The sequence below is a fragment of the Anomalospiza imberbis genome, chromosome 3, assembly GCF_031753505.1.
Source record: "Anomalospiza imberbis isolate Cuckoo-Finch-1a 21T00152 chromosome 3, ASM3175350v1, whole genome shotgun sequence".
Classification (NCBI taxonomy): domain Eukaryota; kingdom Metazoa; phylum Chordata; class Aves; order Passeriformes; family Viduidae; genus Anomalospiza; species Anomalospiza imberbis.
In genome coordinates this window covers 105,873,324-105,892,182 of record NC_089683.1, presented here as the reverse complement: position 1 = coordinate 105,892,182, position 18,859 = coordinate 105,873,324, and the positions used below count along the sequence as shown (strand labels likewise).

Sequence of the window (18,859 nt, the reverse complement as noted above, 5' to 3'; positions counted from 1 at the left end):
TTTGACTCACAGTGATATTCAGTGGACAACCAGGCTGGCCTGAGCCCATGAGCCTCAGTGCAGTTAGCAGGGCCTGCTCATGCAAGCAGCCCAAGGCTCAGACTGACAGACCTCAGGAACTGGAGCTCCACGTCTGCTGCACCCTCTGACCTGGGTGCCAGGGATGATGGCAACACTCCTGGAATAACAACCAGCATCTTGGCACCGTCACCAAGGTACACCTGACCCAGCTAATGCCAGCCTTTGCTAGCAACATAGCTTAATTACCAATAACTGGGTGGCAAAAGTGGACTTGCTTTGTTTCAAAGTCCAATTACCCAAGAATTTGGAGAGAAATCCAGGAACAGCAAGTGAAAACTCCCTTTTGCTAATTGTGAGGTAGTTTCCAAGACTGCTTTTTCTAACCATGTACAATGGACATTTTGGGTATGCAAAACAGTAGTGATACTGTTATGCCTCCATGAAAGCTGGCTGCTTCTGTTCAGCCACTTGTTTTCATCCTTTTTCACAAAAATATAGATGAGCTACAGATAAATTGCTCATTAAAGAAAGGGATTTTATTCCTACAGCACTGCTTCCTTGTGGCACTCCCACATTCAAGAAGAGGGAAGATCTGAGGAACTAAAGGCTGGTCAGCCTGACCTTGATCCCTGGGAAGATGACGGAACACATGATCATGTGAACCACTTCTAAATACACAAAGGACAAGACATATTAATTTATGGAGGGGAAATCCCGCTGACCCTGCCTGACAGTCTTGTATGGTGAGGGGGACTTGCTGGGTGACATTGTTTATGTTGACTTTAGCAAGGCTTCTGGCATTCTCTCAAACATCCTCGGAGACAAGCAGAGGAGGAACGGCCTAGAAAAGTGGACAGTGGGATGGCCTGATAACCAGCCAAAGCACTGTGCTCCAAGCCCAGCTGGGGGCCAGTCACTAGGGCCTTACCCCAGGGGTCAGGACTGCTTAGTGTCTTTTTTAATGAACTGGATGATGGGGAGAGAGCAGGCTCAGCAAGTTCACAGCCCATAAAAAAACAGGGAAGGTGGCTCATGCTCTGGAGGGCTGTGCTGCCATACAGAGGGAGCTGGACAGGCTGTAAAAATGTGCAGGCAGCAAACTCATTAATATCCACAAAAGGAAATTAAAAGCCCTGCACTTGGGAAGGAATAACTACATATATCAGCATGGTGCTGACGAGCTGGAAAGCAGCTTGGCCAAGAAAGACCTGTTGATCCTGGTGGACACCAAGCTGAAGTCAACAATGTGCCAAAGTCAACCCCTGTGCCATCAATTGGTACCAGTAGGGAGAGAAAGATGATCCTTCTCTGCTCACATCTGAAGTGTTTGGTCCAGTTCTGTGCTCCTCAATACCAGGAAGATATGGACTTATTGGAGCAAGTCCAGTGAAGGACCACAAGGAAGATTTAAGGGATGCCAGCATCTGACATACAGAGAGGCTGAAAGAGCTGTGACTGTTCAACCTAGAGAAGATTCAGGGGGATCTCAGCCATGTGCATAAATACCTGAGGGCAGAACACAGAGAAGGTGCAGCCAGACTCTTCTGAGTGTCCATTGAAAGGACTCTTGTCCATTGAAAGGACAAGAGGAACCACACAATTTTAAATACATAAATCCCATTATAATATAAGAATGCTTTTGACTGTTGAGAGTGGTTAAAAAACAAAGCAGACTGCTGAGAGTGGCTGTGCAGACTCCATCCTTGGAGGTACTCAAGACCCAACAGGACAAGGTCCTAAGCATTCTGCTCTAGCTGATCCAACTTTGAGCAGAGGGCTGGGGACTAGACAATCTCCAGAGGAACTTGTCAAGCTCAGCAGTTCTGTCATTCTCCTGCCTTTTAACTTTGCATTCACTCAGTGACTGTAATCAACAGTCCTCTCTCTGCCCTACACTGCTGTCTGAGTGGTGTCCAGGTAACAGCAATAGCCACAGCGACTTCCCTCTAGAACTCTGTGGCATCTCCTGCTTTTACTTCTCAGAAGTAACCTTGCAGCAACTCTGGGGCAGAGGTTGGCTCTTTTATCACTTGGGAAGTAAAGGATAAGTTCATTGGTGTTTGGTAGTTTTGTCTTATACAGGAAAGCTCTGCAGAGTTTCCTGCTGATGGTCATGCTCTGAAACATCCAATTATTTAACAGTTTCCTTCACTTTGCAGTGTGTGAACAGTTTAGTAATGCCAACATTTTTCTTAGCGAAAGCCCTACAGATCTCATCTACATTCTATATTTCACCTGTGTGTTTATCCCCTCTGCTTTATAAAGATATTCTTGGAATACTTGATATATTCTTGGAATACAAGATATACTTGGAATATATTCAAGACTATGAAAATCCAGTGCAATCTAGTAAGGTTGCTCACTTCAGCACAGACTTCTGTCTTCAAGGAAGAAATGGAAGTACTTGTCCTCAAAAGGATGGGAAATGTCCAGTGACAATTAATTTCTACTTCTCCCATATCGTAACAGAGAAAATTACTTGTTTTTTTAAAAAAATCCATAGAATTTTGGACTTTTTTTCTTTTAGAAAGATCTGGCTTATTAAAAGTAAATAAATAAATAAATAATAAGTAACAATGATGTAAACAAATGTAGGACTTACGTATGATCCATAATTCACTGCTAGGGTCTGCAAAGCCCATGGAAGGCCGAGGCCAATTAAAATATCAAAAACATTGCTTCCGATGGAGTTGGACACGGCCATATCCCCCATACCTGCAGGAATGAAAACCACACACACTCAGACATATCTCAGAAAAGCCCTGCAGCTTTAATCTGAGGTAATCCAGGCAATTCCCCCCGATTAAGGCCAAGATTTATGGAAGATGCCCCTCACTCCCACCCCTCCCTTTGCCCCCCCATCATACAAGGACAGCAGACTTAAAGGGGCGTAATCCACCTTCCTGGATCATCTGAGAATTCTCCTCCACTAATCCTCTGCTGCTGAGGGAACTCGCTGTGCTGGCTGTGACCTGCCAGTTCTCTGGTGCCATATTCAGGGGGACTTTTGACCCTTTACTGTGACCACGACACATGAGCTTCTGTATTGCATTGACTGCAAAAGCTCTTTGAGTCATCTGTTCAGCAGCTGCTTATTTCAGTGATGAGCCACTGGTTTTGCTCCCATAAAGCAGTACCGGCTACTTGCTTTTCCTCTTAACACACCTGTTGCTCAGGCCACAAACATGGGGGAGCTGCTTTCCTTAAAAACAGTAGTATCTTCCAGTCCTTATGACTGAGAAGAAAAGCTGGAAAGTGACCTGAAAGATTCTTATGCCATTAAATAGTTCTATACCACTGATATTCAAATTAAGAAAATTACTGTGATTATTGACAAAGGCTTGAAGTTGACAATACTGCCAGAACTTGCTCCACACTTCTGTTGAGAACTTGTTAACTGCTTTCCAATAGCAGCACAATTTATTTCATTCTTTGCTCTTGTTTTAAATTCTAAGGCTTGAGGAAAGAGCTCTGTATATTCTCCTGTTGAGGAAACATCTGTGCTGCCTGAAGAGGAGGAGAATATCAGGACACACTTCCACAGCAGGATGCCATCCCTGGAAAGACCCACCTTGCCTGGCCACAATAAGGCTGGCCATGCAGTCTGGCACGCTGGTTCCTGCTGCCAAGAAAGTGATGCCCATGATCACGTCTGGAATTCCCAGAGTGTACCCAATGATTGTCACCTAAGGAGAGTATGAAATAAACTGTCAAGCTGTTTACAAGAATTAAGACCCGAGACCAATTTGGTCCAAATCTGCAAGATGCTGTGAGACAGAGGGTATCTCTCAGTGCAAACTCACACTTCCTTTAAACAGAGGCAGTGACAGGCTTTTTTGGTATATTCCTCAACTGGCAGGGGATAGCACTCACCTGCTGTGTACTCTCTCAGGCTAGTTGTTCCATACATTTCATCCACAGTTTTCCTGATACTAATCTGGAAAAGAGACTATATGGTTGCTCACTACCCTGGGTAACTGTCTCCTGATCTTGGATGAAGTTTGTAAACATTATTATATACAAATACTAGCTAAGCAGACACAAAACCACCCTATGTTTCTAGTTCTGCAGGAATTTGATTGAATGTCGTGCTGTTGTTCATGCTAAGTTCAAAGTGTTATCACTCACAAATCCATGTCTCTTGAGCTTGCTTGCTCCAAGAGAATGAAAAGTTGTTGTGGCCAGATTGTCACTCAGCACCCCTCACACTACCCTCCAGGACTAGGAGACGTTCCATTGCTGCAGCTGTAATTGTTGCCCAAGGTAAAGAATCTGGATGAAATGCCAGCCCTAAATCAAGCTCAAAGGCCACGGCTACTGGCCCCTAATTTTCTTCTCTGAGTGTGGACAGATCCAAAAGAAATAGAAGCAAACCTAAGGTTTCTCACCTGAAAATTCAGGTGTGTAGAACTTCCTAGGCATTTCTCTAGACTGCCAAACCCCCTCCTGCTGCTTCTCCCAGGCAGTGGTTTCTGGGTTAGTTGGTACGTACCATCCACACCATCATGTAAGAAAAAGCTGCAATCCACAGGGTAGAAGAAGCAAAGGTGACCATGAACCATTTTTCCAAGTGGGGTTTGTTACAGTTGGGCACTGTGAAGTACAGGACAAAACTCAAGGGCCATGTGAAGACCCACTTCAACATTTCTATCTTGCCAGCTGCCAAACAACAAAACAAAGGGAAACAATCACAAGACACGTCTGCTGTATTTCAGAATGCTATTATTTTGTTAACATGTGCAAACAAGATGTCAGGGACACCTCAGCCTGTTATGCCAACATGCCATTCAATGTTCAGAAGATAATGATGTAATGGCAGATAGGAGGTCAGAGACAGACCCTTGATGGGTATGAAGGCCCTCCCTGAGTGTTTAAATAATGGGTCAGACCATATGTGCTCCCCCTCCTCCCTAGTCAAATTCTTACAAAACCACATAAAATGCAAGTCCAAGAAAGAGATCTGATTCACCTTAAATCACCTAATGGGAAGGTACAGAAAAGATGGAGGCAGGCCCTTCACAAGGGAATTACAAAATTCCTTGCACAAGGGAATTACAAAAGCCAATGGACTCAACTTCCAATAAGGAAATTCAGAAGAGACAGTATATGAAGTACATTGTGCATTTTCTCTTTTTTTCTTACTGGGGTGGTCAAACATTGGAATAGATACCCAAAAGTCTGTGGGATGTCCATCCTTATAGATAATAAAATGTAACTGGACACAGGCTTGGAGAAGGACCTGCTCTGAGCAGGGGTTGGAACCAGAGATCTCGAGAGGTCTGTGCCAGCCTTTCACATACTATGCAAGTCCATAGGACATCTAAACTACTCTCTTTAAGGCTCAGGTCTTTTCCTCACTCAAACTACAGAAATGCTGTTTGAGTGAGACCTGAACAGGAGTTCCCAAAATTGTATCTTGCCTGCAAAGGTCAGGACCACTCCCTACAGTATTCCGGCTCATCTGCAACACAGCAAATCTTGCCAGCTATGGCAACTGTGACTCAAAGGCAGGACAGGGATACATTATGATCATCCCAGGACCAGAGCCCCGATGTGGTAAGAAGCACTAGGCTAAAAGGAGATCTCCATCCTGCAGGTGCAGTGTTCAGCAGCCTGAGGCACACATAGGCCCTCACGAGTCATGCAGCTGCTCTGACTTTCAAAGCCCTCCATACAGAGCGAGGAGCACTGTGGCAGTGACTAGTGAACAGCAGGAAAGCAGAGGCACTCAGGACCACCCTGTGTCTCTGCCTCACATCAGTATCACCAGTGCCTTGCCCACATTAGCACTGCACTGTCCAAGCAAGGTAAGAGCATGCCTCACCTCCCAGTAAAGGTATGTCCTAGCCATGGACATATCTGATCTTCACTCAGGCTCCTTGCCAGCAGCCCAGCTACCCTCAGCTTCCTCCACAGTCAGCAGAGATCCATCTCTCCAGGGGGTGAGCCATGTTTTGGGGGCAGAACCCACCCTGTGGAGATTGTTGTGTCTCCCCTGTTATTGCAACAGCAGCACAGTGCCAACACAGGAGCTGCAGCAGAGGTGTGCCCAACCCCAGGAGTCTGCACCCTGAGAGGTTCCTGCTGCTTCCCAGTTCCCCATCTCTTTTACATGTGGCCAGGAGCCTCACTGCAAAGTGAAAGCTGATGGAAGCTCTCAGAGACACTTCTACCTCTACATCCATCTGCAATGCTTTCCAGCATATCCAAACAAGCACCACACAAACGCACAAGCTTCTTACTGGGTAGGTCAAAAGGTGTGTATGGCCCTTCATGATCATCGTCGTCATCATCATCATCTTCTTCTTCCTCGTCGTTTTCGTTGTTCTCATTATCCTCATTCTCATTCCTAGCCTCAGCCACGTCCTCATCCCGCTGTGTGCCGTTCACGCCACGCTCAGCAGAATTGCTGGGACCTGTTCCATTCTCCACCACGTGCTTGATGGGTATTTTGATTGCTACTTCTGACTCACCGTTGGTGTAAGTCCTGCTGTTGATCAGCCTCTGTCTCTGTAAATAAAGGCAGTCTTGCTGAAAAGTAAGACTTTTTTTAATTTGAGGTTTTTATAAGCAAAAGGGAGGAACAGAGAAGGAGAGGTGTGTAGAATTCTTTAAAAATTTATCTTTAAAAGCGAAAAGAATGTTTTTCAACAGGTACAACATGATGCTTGCTTGCAGACCACTAAAAAAAATCTCACATGCACAGCTTTTACAAAAGAAGGTCCAGTGGCTGTGGAACTCACTTCAGGAGTACTCCAAGACCAGTGACATGCTAGGTGCAGTCTCGGGGTAGTACCATATTATTAACAAGATCTATGCAGAGGGCACCTCCTGTGAGCTACAGCTACATAGCTACGTTACGCAGTAACATAACTGCGTAACAACCGCTGCAAAAATCTCCAGGGGCACAGACAGCAAAGATGTTCAGTGAAGTCAGTGGCAGAAGGATAAAATTTGAGAGAGCGCTATCAGGGATCCAGAAGAAACACCAGAGTTGCATTTCAAGCTAAACACTGCTACAGGAAAATGCAAATTCAGAAGGAGAAAGACAGGTGGGGGAGATAAAAGACACACCTCATTGATTAACATGCGGCTGGCCATGGAGAGACGGGTTTTGGGAGGGAAATGGCTGGTTATCATGATCCGGAGCCCAGCCTCGGAAAATGAAAGCTGGTGTGGGTAGGCAGAGAGCAGCTCATCAACCATGATCACTGAGGCTTTACGGTGGAAATTTCCTGCAGCCAAGGAACAAAAACAAATTGAGGCATTCTTCCAGCAGTCTCTACCTCTGCTCTATATGGCTCTAAGAAGAATGAACCCATGGGTTCCAGAAGTTCTCTGTAAGAACCATTCCTTCAGCTACATCATTCAAAATAGGCCTCATCTGTCCTTAATTTCTGCCTTCTACACATCTTATATTCCTGTTTTTAAATAAATTGTCAACATAGTATGGCAACTCATGCTTCTTACAGAGAACTAAATCTGCTCTGCACAGTTCATCACAGGCCTGTGTTAAGCACACCACTGCTTCAACAGCAGCTATCCCATCAAGGCACTTACTTCCAGTTGCAACCTGCACTTCTATGAGGGTATTGTCCTCATCCACTGCTAACTGTGTTCCTTCAAGGTACCAACACAAATGAAAAGAATGTTCCTGCACCCTGGGCTTGCAGCTCATGGCTGGGAACTGCCACCAAATCCAGCAGCAACTGCATGTGCCAGAGCAATCCACAGTGTGGGAGCAAAGGGACAGGGAGACAGAGGTCGGTCCCTGGATTGTGCTCCACCTGGAGCACAGTGCCGATACCCACTGCCTCTACAGTTCATCCTTCCATCACCTGGATGACACCTTGGGCTGTAAATTCTGTGCCAGGACTGGGACTTGGCAGCAGGGAAACCTGAGGCCTTATCCAACACACTTCTGCACAGGTTTATTAAAACCAGTGTTAAACACTGGCAAATGTTTTGTGGCATTACCATTTTTAAATATCACTGTTAGTCTTATTGAAGACTTTCTCCTCGGCCTTTATGTTAATTTTTTTGCCTACTGAGGCTTCTATGGAATAGGGCAGATTATGTGAGCTCCTCTGTATTAAAAAAATAAAAATGCAAACCAACAACAAAAGCCAACCACACAGCTTTTCCTTGTGAGTTTTTCCAACTGGCACTTGTTGAATGGCACCTGGAAAAACTGCCAAACACAGAAATTTTTCTGTTTCAGACTTTTTGGTCCTCTGTTCAGGAAAGGTTTCAGAAAAGGCCTCAGAAGACAAACAGTGTCTGAAACTCCCAGGCACCCCATTGCAACAGGTGCTGTTGGTGGCCCTGTACCCCAGGCTGGACACAAAGCAGCACCACTTGCCTCTTCAGGCCTCCCATGGCCCAGTCCCAAGGAAATACAGGAACAATCTGCAAGAAGATGAAGCAATCCTTTCGTCTTCCTTCCTTGTGCAGTGTGAGTAACCACAAGTGTCCAAATCAAAAAGTAATCAGCAGAGTATGCAAAAAAACCCATTGTGGGAACATTTAAACCAAATCCCACACTCAGAACTAACCCTGAGGCCACTGGATAAAGTTGGATGTGCAAGGCCTGAGTTTGTGCTCACTGAGTTTTCCCAATCCAGCTTTCCTGGTACAGAAGTGCCAGCATAGTTCTGCTATGGAGAGCTCCAAGCGACAGAGAGCCGTCCCCAAAAAAAAACAGCTTCCCCAAATCAGAGTGCACAGCACTGCTGACAGCCTTCCCTCTGCAACAGGCCTGTAACTGAGAGCTGGCAGACTCGTTTGCTGCTGCAAATAAACCCCACTACAATTCATGCTTAACTGCTTATGTATACAGACTATGCCTCTCAAGCTCCATTTGCAGGAAAAGAGACCTATTTTTGGTTGGTTGGTTGGTTGGTTGGTTGGTTGGGGTATTTTGATAGACTAGCTAAACAAAAGAGGCAGCCCATCTGTGGTTAGAGACCAGGATTGATTTTGACAAGATGGAGCTTCTTCTCAGGCTAAGTCAGTGCCTCAGGAAAACAGGTGGCGTTATTCCTGAGAACAGATACATATACATCCCAAGCAGAGACTGCACATGCTTGTTGACTGTTTTAAAGACAAAATAAATCCACTGTGAATACAGTTTAGGACATCCTTGCAAATGCAGACATTGAACAACTGTTGCTGAACTATGGGATGGGGGAATTTTTTTAAGCAGAAGAAATACAACCATTTTTATACATGATCATGACTAAAGTCAAACTGGAACAGATTTCAGCCAGAGTTAAATACCCTTAAAGGCCACCTACATGGAAAAGTTGGGCATGGTAAAGCCAGCATGTGCAGTAAGAGCACAGTACCCAGACCCACACAGAGTCCTCACCCTTCCTTCACTGGCATAAGTGTTCAGTGGTCTAAGTAGGGCCTTTTTTCTTGCTCAGTTGATGTCCCTTTGGAGTGGAGTTAAATTTAATTGCACATGCTGTAAATGGGCAACTTCAGTGCAGAGTAACAGCACCCACAGGAGGAATTACAATGGTTGTAACAGGCTAGATAAGCAGCCCCCAGGATTGAAGGAGTCCTTGCAGCCAAGCAACCTGTCCAGCAGCAAGAATCAGCCACAAGAGGCCTCAGCCACCTCCAGTGGCATAGGCTGTGGTGGCTGGGATCACCACACTGTGTCCCCCATCTGGGAGAGGGGTTCCAAAAGGACCACCCACCCCCTCCTATTTTACAAAAGAGAAGCAGTTCCCACCGTGTGAGCAGGGAGAGAACACCCAGAATGATGCAAGTGACAGGGTGACTTACTGGAACAGTTACCTTTCTTTAGTAACACCACTGTGGCATCACAGTTGCTGTTGTCATCCATTTCTGTGTTACTTGCTAAACCATTCACCATATTTGCAGAGCTTTTTGTCTTCCTCTCAAAGAAGTGATGTATGGTTGAGTTGTACCTGCACAAACAAAACAAACTCAGGATGTACCTTTAATTCTTGACAGTCCTCTTTCCCTAGCCTTGTATCCTGTGCGATACAGCTAAGGGAAGGAAGTAAACTCCTCTGGTTTTGAGGATCCCAGAGCTCCATCCAAATTGTACATCACACAATCTCTCTATACCCAGAAGGCTATGAAAGATAGAAGCCATGGATCTCGAATGACATGCATGTTTATGTGTTATGTGTGATGAATACTCTACTCATGTATCATGAGTAATCTTTGCTTGTCATCATCCAACTGTATTTTTTTATCACACAATCACACCTGATCAGCATTATCTTACTGGGAGGACTCAACCCAGAAACACAACACCTTATGCTAAATTCATCTCAGCTTTGGCAGGGGTGGGGAATAATCCTTGCTTCTTGGAGCATCTGGGAGCTGACACAAATATGAGCCAAGGCTCTCCCCATGACACTGAGAGGCAAGGGCAGACCCCTATAAACACCTGGCAGAGGTCCCTAACTAGGCTGACAACCTTTCAAGCTATATCCAAACAGGTCTGAAAAGCCTGTTCACATTACAACATTGTTTCTAGGAAAAAAAAAAATGCACACATTACAACTGTCTTGCTGGTCAGTTAATTGTTCCAAGAGTAAAAAAGCTACCCTCCATGTCAAAATTTCTAATTAAGAGATGAATTCTGACTTGCGTTCCCTTCAGCCAGTCTGAGTGTTTTGCTGTTCTCACTGAGAACTGCTCTCACAATATTACTCTATTCATCATTTCAAAACAAATCTCTAGTCTTACTTGTGGAGACAAGACCACTGGTGTGTTTGGCAGCTGGAAGGTTTTGTTGAATGTTCCAGTTTTAATCTGGGTTTCCTTTCCACTGGCTTTTGAAAACAAGACAGGAGGAGGTGAACCAAATAGCAGAACAGACCAGTTTTACTAGCAAGAACTTGTGTGGAAGAAGTCACACAGGCCAGATGCTCAGAAAATCACTGCCTACAGTGCTGTAGTTTTATCACGATCTCCAAGCAAGCAAGAACTGCTGCAGAGCTTTGCACCCATGAAAAATAGACCGGAATCTCACTCCTGCTTATTTCCGAGTAGGGACGCTAAAGTGAAGTCAGAAGAGACTGTTTTGGTGGGACTTGAGGATGGATCCAGGTCTCTGCCACAGGTTTGCTGCATTAGCCTTGGTCAGTTCACAGAGGATGAGATCCGTAAAGCACCGGTTGGTTCACAGGATAGTTTAAGTTGGAAAAAACCTCCACAATCATTAAGTCCAATGTCAATTCAGCACTGCCAAGCCCACTGCTAAGCCATGTCCCTAAGCACCATATTTACATATCTTTTTAAACCCCTTCAGGGCTAGTGATTCCACCACTGGTCTGGGCAGCCTGTTCCTGCACCTGACAACCCTTTTGGTGAAGAAATTTTCCCTAATAGCCAAGCTAAACCGTCTCTGGCAGAACTGGAGGCTGTTTCTTCTCATTATTATAAGGGCTAGGTGAGGCAAGGGGAGCAAGGAGCCTTAGAATTTAGATAAGCTGAGGACACATTTGACTTACTTCATTATAAAGATGTAGATGACATACATCAGCACTAAGACTAAGGACTCCCACCTGGAAACAAGAGCAACACAAACACATCAGAGCAGGGCACGGCATCAGCAGCCCCTGTTCAGCCACTCCCCCGTCTGACATGCCACAAGTGTGCAGAAAGGCTTGACGCTCCTGGGCTGCCTTAACATTCCCCTATAAAAAAAGGATGCACAAAGAAATGGCTCACACATCCATGCATGATGTCTCCTTTGTTTTCTTGACTTCTGTGATTTTACTTGGCAAACTGGCCTGTCAGCTAAGAACAAGTGACAAAATCCAGGAGTTCAGTGAGCAAATTGCACACCCAAGGACCACCAGCACTTCCATAAGGACAATAACCATGGGATGTGGCCAAGGGAGGGGAGCAGCCACTCTGCTCTGCCTGCAGGAGTGTAGAGCAGGATGCTGGGCTTTGTAAAGCCAATTGTGCTGAGGCAAGCTGAGCAAGGGGCAGCTGCTCTGCCACTACTGCTGCTGCATGAGTGCAGAGAATGCAGCAGGCAGCAGTTCAAACTGCTGATTAGATACTGACAGGCTTTTTCTCTCTGCTGTTTCCGTACCAAACTAATGGAATAATGAAATTTGTATGAAAACAATTTACAATATAACTTTTAGAGCTTGTTTCTAGCTGATCTTTTTCACTGTCCAAAATGCTGTATTCTGCTTAGTTCCCCGTGGCAAACTGCTAGTCCTTATGGAAATCATCCATTATCAAACTACTGTATGCTAAACTCATGGAACATTTTCTCCACAAGGATCTTGAGATATTGCACTAACTATATCAATGTCTCATTCCCTGCTTCTGAGGATTCAACACTCAGCTTCTGTGTTATATGTTTGGTTTTTTTCTGAAGACCACAGTTAAATACAACTGGCCTTCAAGTGAATTTCAGTTAAAAAAAACACACACACACAAAAAATCAACAAAGAAAACCAGGCTATTGCCAAGAATGGTTTTTTGAAACCTGCCTCTGAAATGGGCAAGAGCCAGTGAGGGGAAACACCAGCCCAAGCAGCCTGACGCTCCCTAGTGCTTGTAATCCAAATGACACGGGAGTGACACCAAAGCCAACGCTGTCACCTCCACTGTCACCTCCAGATGTCACCACATCACCTCTGGGATGTGCCAGAGACAAAACCATGACACCAAAGCAACTGAAAAAGTATCTGCAGCCCTCCTAGACTACCATACCTACCGCACTGCACTTTAACACATTAATAGGGATATTTATTTTTTTATTATTATGTCTTTTAACTGGTCATTCGCTTAATTATGAAAAATCCAACTAAACACTTATTTATGACTGCTTGGGTGGCTCCTTCTCGCACATCCACAGCTCTGCTGAGCACACTGTCATCCCCAGACTGCTGCAGGGCATGCAGAGGGCACTGACCTGCCACTGTACCAGGAACAGTCTGATTCTCCTGGGCTTTTTTCTCTAGCTCAAAAAATTAGTTATTCTAGCCTGTCTTATGCTGATGTTTCTCACACAGCAGAAAAAGCTGCCCTGCAGAACTTTTTAGCTCTCTCCTTCTCATAAACACTAATTGTGGCAGCTTTTGTGGTATAACCAGAAAAAATGAAAAGAAAAGGGATTCACTTACCAGGAAACTCTTTCATCATAAATAAACTGTGGAGAAAAGATTTTAAAATAGCATGTTATACACAAAACCACAGTTGAAAACAGTGCATCACCTGAGGCAGGGGACAGAGTAAAACAAGCCAGGGCTCGTGACAATGGCATTAAGCTCGGGTGTATTTTGGCACCGTCCTCCTGCCCAGCCTTTGAACTTCTTAACCCTTAGTTTCGCTCACCTAGTCAAGGCTATCAGGTACAGGTACTCCTTTCCCAAATGCCACTGGATCCTTGTGCAGCAGTTAGAGGGAAAGCAGTGGTGAGCCAGAGACAGGGCTGCACCACTCTGACCCACCTGGCTGTCTAAGCGGACACGGCCTCCTCCCGGCTGGACGCCGAGTTACCCACTCGCGGATCCACAGCAAGCTCTGCAGCTGCTGCCACGTCCTGCTGGGCCCAGGGTGCTGTTCCCATCAGCTGAGGGTGACCACCACCCCAGCTGACTGTAGCCACTGACAGCCCGCTTGGCACACCTGCTGATGGACCGGCACTGTGGCTTCCCCTGCAGCGCTGCGCAGCCTCCTCAGGCCAGGAATGCACCTCCTCCCTGAGGGAAGGACCGGCGCCATGCTGAGGGGTGCGAGGGAAGGACCGGCGCCATGCTGAGGGGTGCGAGGGAAGGACCGGCGCCATGCTGAGGGGTGCGAGGGGAGGACCGGCGCCAGGCTGAGGGGTGCGAGGGAAGGACCGGCGCCATGCTGAGGGGTGCGAGGGAAGAACCGGCGCCATGCTGAGGGGTGCGAGGGAAGGACCGGCGCCAGGCTGAGGGGTGCGAGGGAAGGACCGGCGCCATGCTGAGGGGTGCGAGGGAAGGACCGGCGCCATGCTGAAGGGTGCGAGGGAAGGACCGGCGCCAGGCTGAGGGGTGCGAGGGAAGGACCGGCGCCAGGCTGAGGGGTGTCAAGGGAGAACTAGCACCACGGTGAGGGTTGTGAAGGAAGCAGCAGTACCATGGCAAGGGGTGAGGGAAGGGCCTGCACTGGCAGTGGCTGAAGGCTCACACTGGCAATGTCTGAAGGCTCACGGGGCAATGGCTGCCGTGCTCCGTGACCAGGCCCTTCCCCTTGCCGTGCTCTGCCAGCCCTGCTACTCCCGTGCCTCCAGTTCTCCTCCCACGGCAGCAGGATGGCTGCAGAGGGGACCTGCGGTGCCGGTGCCTCCACAGGAGGCTGGAGCTGGAATCGCATGCAGCCCTCGTGGCCTCAATGACAGGCTGCGGTCCATTTGGCCCTTCCAAAGCACCAGCAGGGAAATGCGTGCCTGCACCAGGGATTACAGATCCACGGCTGTGCCCCAGGGAAACAGGAGGGAAAAGGAACGAGGCCCTGAAAGCACAGTGAACACTTCCCCTTGGCCATACAGCCGTAAATAGCAACTCCTGTGTGACAGCAGGCATGAGGCAAGAGTTACACTGGTTACTGGAAGAAAACATGACCACAAAACGTTGTAAATTACAGTTCCCAGTCACCGTGATCTAATATGACAAGGCCTGTTTTAGCTTACAATGTTTTGGTGTGATGGCACATGATAGCGTGTCCATTGACTTCTGTGACTAAAAATAGCAAGGATCTCAATTTTGCCTATAATGACTCTGACCATGAGAGTTCACTCTCTCTCATCAAATGGCCTGGAACAGCAAACAGGTGAGTCTATACTGCTCTGTTTCTTACAACAGCATTGTACTTCCTTTTCTAGTGCAAATGGAGACAAAGTCATATTGATTTACCCAGCACAATATCAAGCTTTTTAAAGTTGCTATATCTCAGCATTGGAAAGAATATATTTATTTCCCCTTGGGTGTATTTACGATGAGTAAAGGTACCAGTGTAGTGCAACTTTTAACACAGCACCACAGGCTGTTGTTTAAAACACCATGAGAACAAACTGCTACAAAAAATATAATTCTTCAAGATTGATGACCCTATTCCAGCTGCAGAGAAGTCTCAATGCCCTCATATGGAAAAATTACCCCTGCATACAAAGCACTGAAGCATCTTCTAAAAGGAGCACACAAATCTGATGAAGGAGGAAGCACAGGCAGATTACACTATGCTCTGCACAGAGCTCGTGGCTCATCTCCCACCTAAGCCATGGGGGACTAAAGAGTCAGAGTCTGAAGGAACAATTGAGGTCCTGCCACCTCAATTTGATTCTGTCTTAAAAGGAAAGGAAAAATTAGAGACACTGGGGAGCTAGAGGTTCCTGGGTGAGTGAAGGCAAGGAGAAACTTCTTAAACTGAAGCAGTGTTTGACTCTGAAAGGAGAAATTCTTGTGTGCTAGCAACTGGGAAGCAATATTGCATACAAAAGGGTTGGTACATCACCTAGCGGGAAGCTAAAACCTTAAACTCTTAAAATGTTTTCCTCTCATCTTTCTCTGCTTTTCCCTAATAGGTGTCTAAATCATTTGCAATGATTGTTATGGAGTAATACTGAAACACCTGGGATGTGCTCCACCTCTCCCAAGCCAAATTAGCCAGGTAGTGCTGTAACACGGGAATAAAAATTCTGGCAATGCCTTCAAGCCTCCACTAATGCCTGGAGTGTCACCATCCTGCTATCCTGGCTGCCTGGAGGGTCTTGAACTCCACCACTGATGAGCAGAAGAGTGGGCATACAGCTGGAGAGAAGCTAACTCATGGCTTAGGGAAAAAATAACCGTGTCCTGGTATTACGGGGTACACTCCCAAAAGAAAAGGACTCCTGCAGTTCTGTAAATACAAAGAACAGCTTATACAGAAATAAAGTATAGGAGAAAAGTCTTAGGGGTAAAAGAGATGTCTGTTCTGCAAGCCACACAACTTTCTCATGACACAGGAATAGTAGGTAGGAATTTCAGGGGCGCACTGGACACAAAAGAGTAGAGAATTTTTCTCCACATGCTGATGTGCTGACAACCACAGGAATGAACCAGCCATGAAAAAAACCCTCCCTGCTTAAAGAATTTAAAACTGATGACAGAATCAACAGATTTTTAACTTGTCTGCCTCCATGCAATAAATGAAATGTGCAATCCAAGCACCAGGAAGCCAGATGCCAGGCAGATGCCCACATGTGTGCTTCCTATGGAGTGAACTAAGACAATGTCCGCTGGATGCCTTTAAGCTTGGGCAATGGAATTCACTACAATTAGTACGCGTGGCTCTGTTTGCTGTTTAGCAACACTTTTTGATATGAGGTTACTGTCAAGCTGCCAAAGCAAAACCAAAAATAAAAAGCTTTTTGTTTTGCAGCTCATTGCTAGTAATTACGTAGAAAAGTTATTTTTCACCAGGTACAAAATAGCTGGCCTTGCTGTACGAGGAATTAAAGTACAAACAGGTTGAGAAAGATCCCCTGTTTGGGATAACGCAGATAGAGGGCTTTGCAGCTACAGAGTATATCTGGAACACAGGCTTGTGCAGCAGGAAACAAACCAAAACCCACTGTTGAAACACACTAACCAAAGTAACCCAGACTGCAAGCAACCCTCTTCTGACTCTGAAGTCCCCTTCTTGCTGACATAGGGAAGTTAACCTCCCAAAGTCACTCTTCCTGTCTTTGGGAATCTAGGGTACTAGGCTAGGGTGGGGGAAAAAAAAGACATGCAATGGCTACCTGAAAAGTCAATTTTTATGTTTCCTGGCACTGTTTGGTATTGGTTGCAAAGGTAATGCTAAAATGACAGCAGTGTCTTTATTTAACTCTTGTGCCAACATTTTTTCATGAAATAGCCCAATTCTGAGAGATTTGGAGCATTTTCTGAGCTTGATGAAAATCGGGATAGGCACAGCATTAAGAACTGCTGAAACTGTAGTTTTTGTTTGAGGACTTGCTGTCTGCATGCACTTAACGTGCCCCTATTATGTGTGGAAAAACTAACCTGCACATTTTGTAGTAGCTGTTCAGGATCTCTCTCCTCTGGGCACAAGTGCTGCCTCCTTACAGGTTAGTGACCTGTATTTCAGGAAGTCATGAAGGCCACTGCCAGGAGAGCACTGACCCACCCACTGCAGGGCTGCCCGGGGGCTCAGAACGTGGGTTTAGCTCGGCACCCCATGTCTGCACTGGGCCACCACACCCTGCCCCAGCTATCCCTCTGGGGTCTCTGGACACTCCTCCATCTCCTGCCCTTGGGCCAAGCTTCCCAGCAGAACCAGGGAGACCACAAGCAGTTTTCCACAAGAAGAAATCCCCGCGTGTGCTTGAGCTGAGATCTCAGCTACACGACCGTTATGCCATGGCAGGTTCCCTTTAGAGGTGTCAGTAGACATGGGCTCCAACAGATGAAAAACCTTCAAAGACTTACCACGATAAGTGCAACAACAGATAGCGTGTAGTAGATTGAATCTCTCAAGAGACTCCATGACGACAGCGCAACAACCTGGGGAAACAGGCAAAGAGAGGGTGTCAGCTAGGCTCTCACCAGCACGACTGCCACACCAGCAGTGTGTGCCCAGGTTCCGCCTGTCACTCTGTGGGAGCTGTCCCCAAGCATGCTGTTAACTCGAGGAAGAGGCCTAAGACAGGAAACACTTTCTGTGGCTGCTGGGGGAACAGCTGCAAGGGAGACGGGAACCGTCACGTCAGAAGTACCTGCAGACTCAGCTGTCCCCCACGTCGGGCTGGGTGTCCCCACGCAGTCTGTGAGGGCTGCTGCTTTACAGGAAGGGAGGGGCTCAGGCTTTACCAGCACGACCACACTGATGAGCATTACTACAGCTCTGTGTGCATCTACACAGGTTTTGGGACAAACACTCAAGTCAACAGTCCAGCAAAGTGCTACGAACAAAACCCAGGAATTTGTATGCAATGGAGAATAAAAAGGAATCACTGTGCAGTTCATGTCACTTGACACTTTCCAAAGCCACAGAAATGAGGAAGAATTCTCACTGCAGGCTGCATGAGCCTGCAACTCAGATCTTAGAAGAAAATACCAGTGAACTACTTAATCTTTAATTTCATTAATAGTATTCAAAAGGACAGATTAAAAGTAGTCACGTGGAGGCAACATCTTCAATGATTCTATTTTTTTCAGCTCTAGGAAGTCCCCTCAGTAGAAGCTTCTCTTCAGACCTGTATTTCCCAGTTCTCGAGTGCACTTCAAACACTCTGGATCACATCCTTCAAAGGTGTAAAGCTGAAGAAGGAGGATGGGAGATGGTTCATTTACACTGATTGGATCTGAACATGTACATTAATTTTCTGACTGTACCCCCCAGTCATGCTTGTGCATGAATTCAGTCCTATGAACAGTAACATCATTTTCAGTTCTATTTCAGTGTCAGCAAAAATAGTTTTCCAAATTTCTCTTCATAATAACTCTTAAAATACTGGAATTTTCCAAAACTGCTAATGAAACAAATGCTGTAAAAAGATACTGACCATTATACCTGAAAAATCTCTACAATCTCTTAGTAACATGGTTTTCTAAAAAACTGATGTAATTTATGCCCAGTGTAAAGTCTCTTTATGCAACCATTTACATGTTAGAAACTCCTACATGAAGCAAAAAGCAGGCTTTTAAAGCCCTTGGTCAAACCAGATTTCTACCAGCTGACAATACATTTCAAGCCACACAGACATAGATGAATGGAGATGCTTTCTGATGGAAATTTCCAAATGTAGGAACATGGAGCTGGGTTCATAATTCTATTCAGAGATCCTCAGTTAAATCTCACATTTTAC

The 18,859-nt window shown here is 46.0% G+C and overlaps 1 protein-coding gene across 2 annotated transcripts in view; it reads right to left on the bottom strand.

Annotated features, from left to right (window-relative positions):
- SLC24A3 (solute carrier family 24 member 3) overlaps nucleotides 1-18,859 on the bottom strand; it is a 116,032-nt gene that overhangs the window by 17,636 nt on the left and 79,537 nt on the right. The window contains exons 7-15 of one of the 2 annotated variants that reach the window (XM_068186299.1): nucleotides 17,481-17,555; nucleotides 13,161-13,186; nucleotides 11,523-11,576; nucleotides 9,817-9,962; nucleotides 7,096-7,256; nucleotides 6,264-6,531; nucleotides 4,514-4,680; nucleotides 3,593-3,707; nucleotides 2,624-2,736 (exon numbers count right to left, since the gene is read on the bottom strand). In XM_068186299.1, coding sequence (XP_068042400.1) covers nucleotides 2,624-2,736; nucleotides 3,593-3,707; nucleotides 4,514-4,680; nucleotides 6,264-6,531; nucleotides 7,096-7,256; nucleotides 9,817-9,962; nucleotides 11,523-11,576; nucleotides 13,161-13,186; nucleotides 17,481-17,555 — 1,125 coding nt within the window. The remainder of the gene's footprint in view (nucleotides 1-2,623; nucleotides 2,737-3,592; nucleotides 3,708-4,513; nucleotides 4,681-6,263; nucleotides 6,532-7,095; nucleotides 7,257-9,816; nucleotides 9,963-11,522; nucleotides 11,577-13,160; nucleotides 13,187-17,480; nucleotides 17,556-18,859) is intronic. The other variant, XM_068186300.1, reaches the window with a different exon arrangement.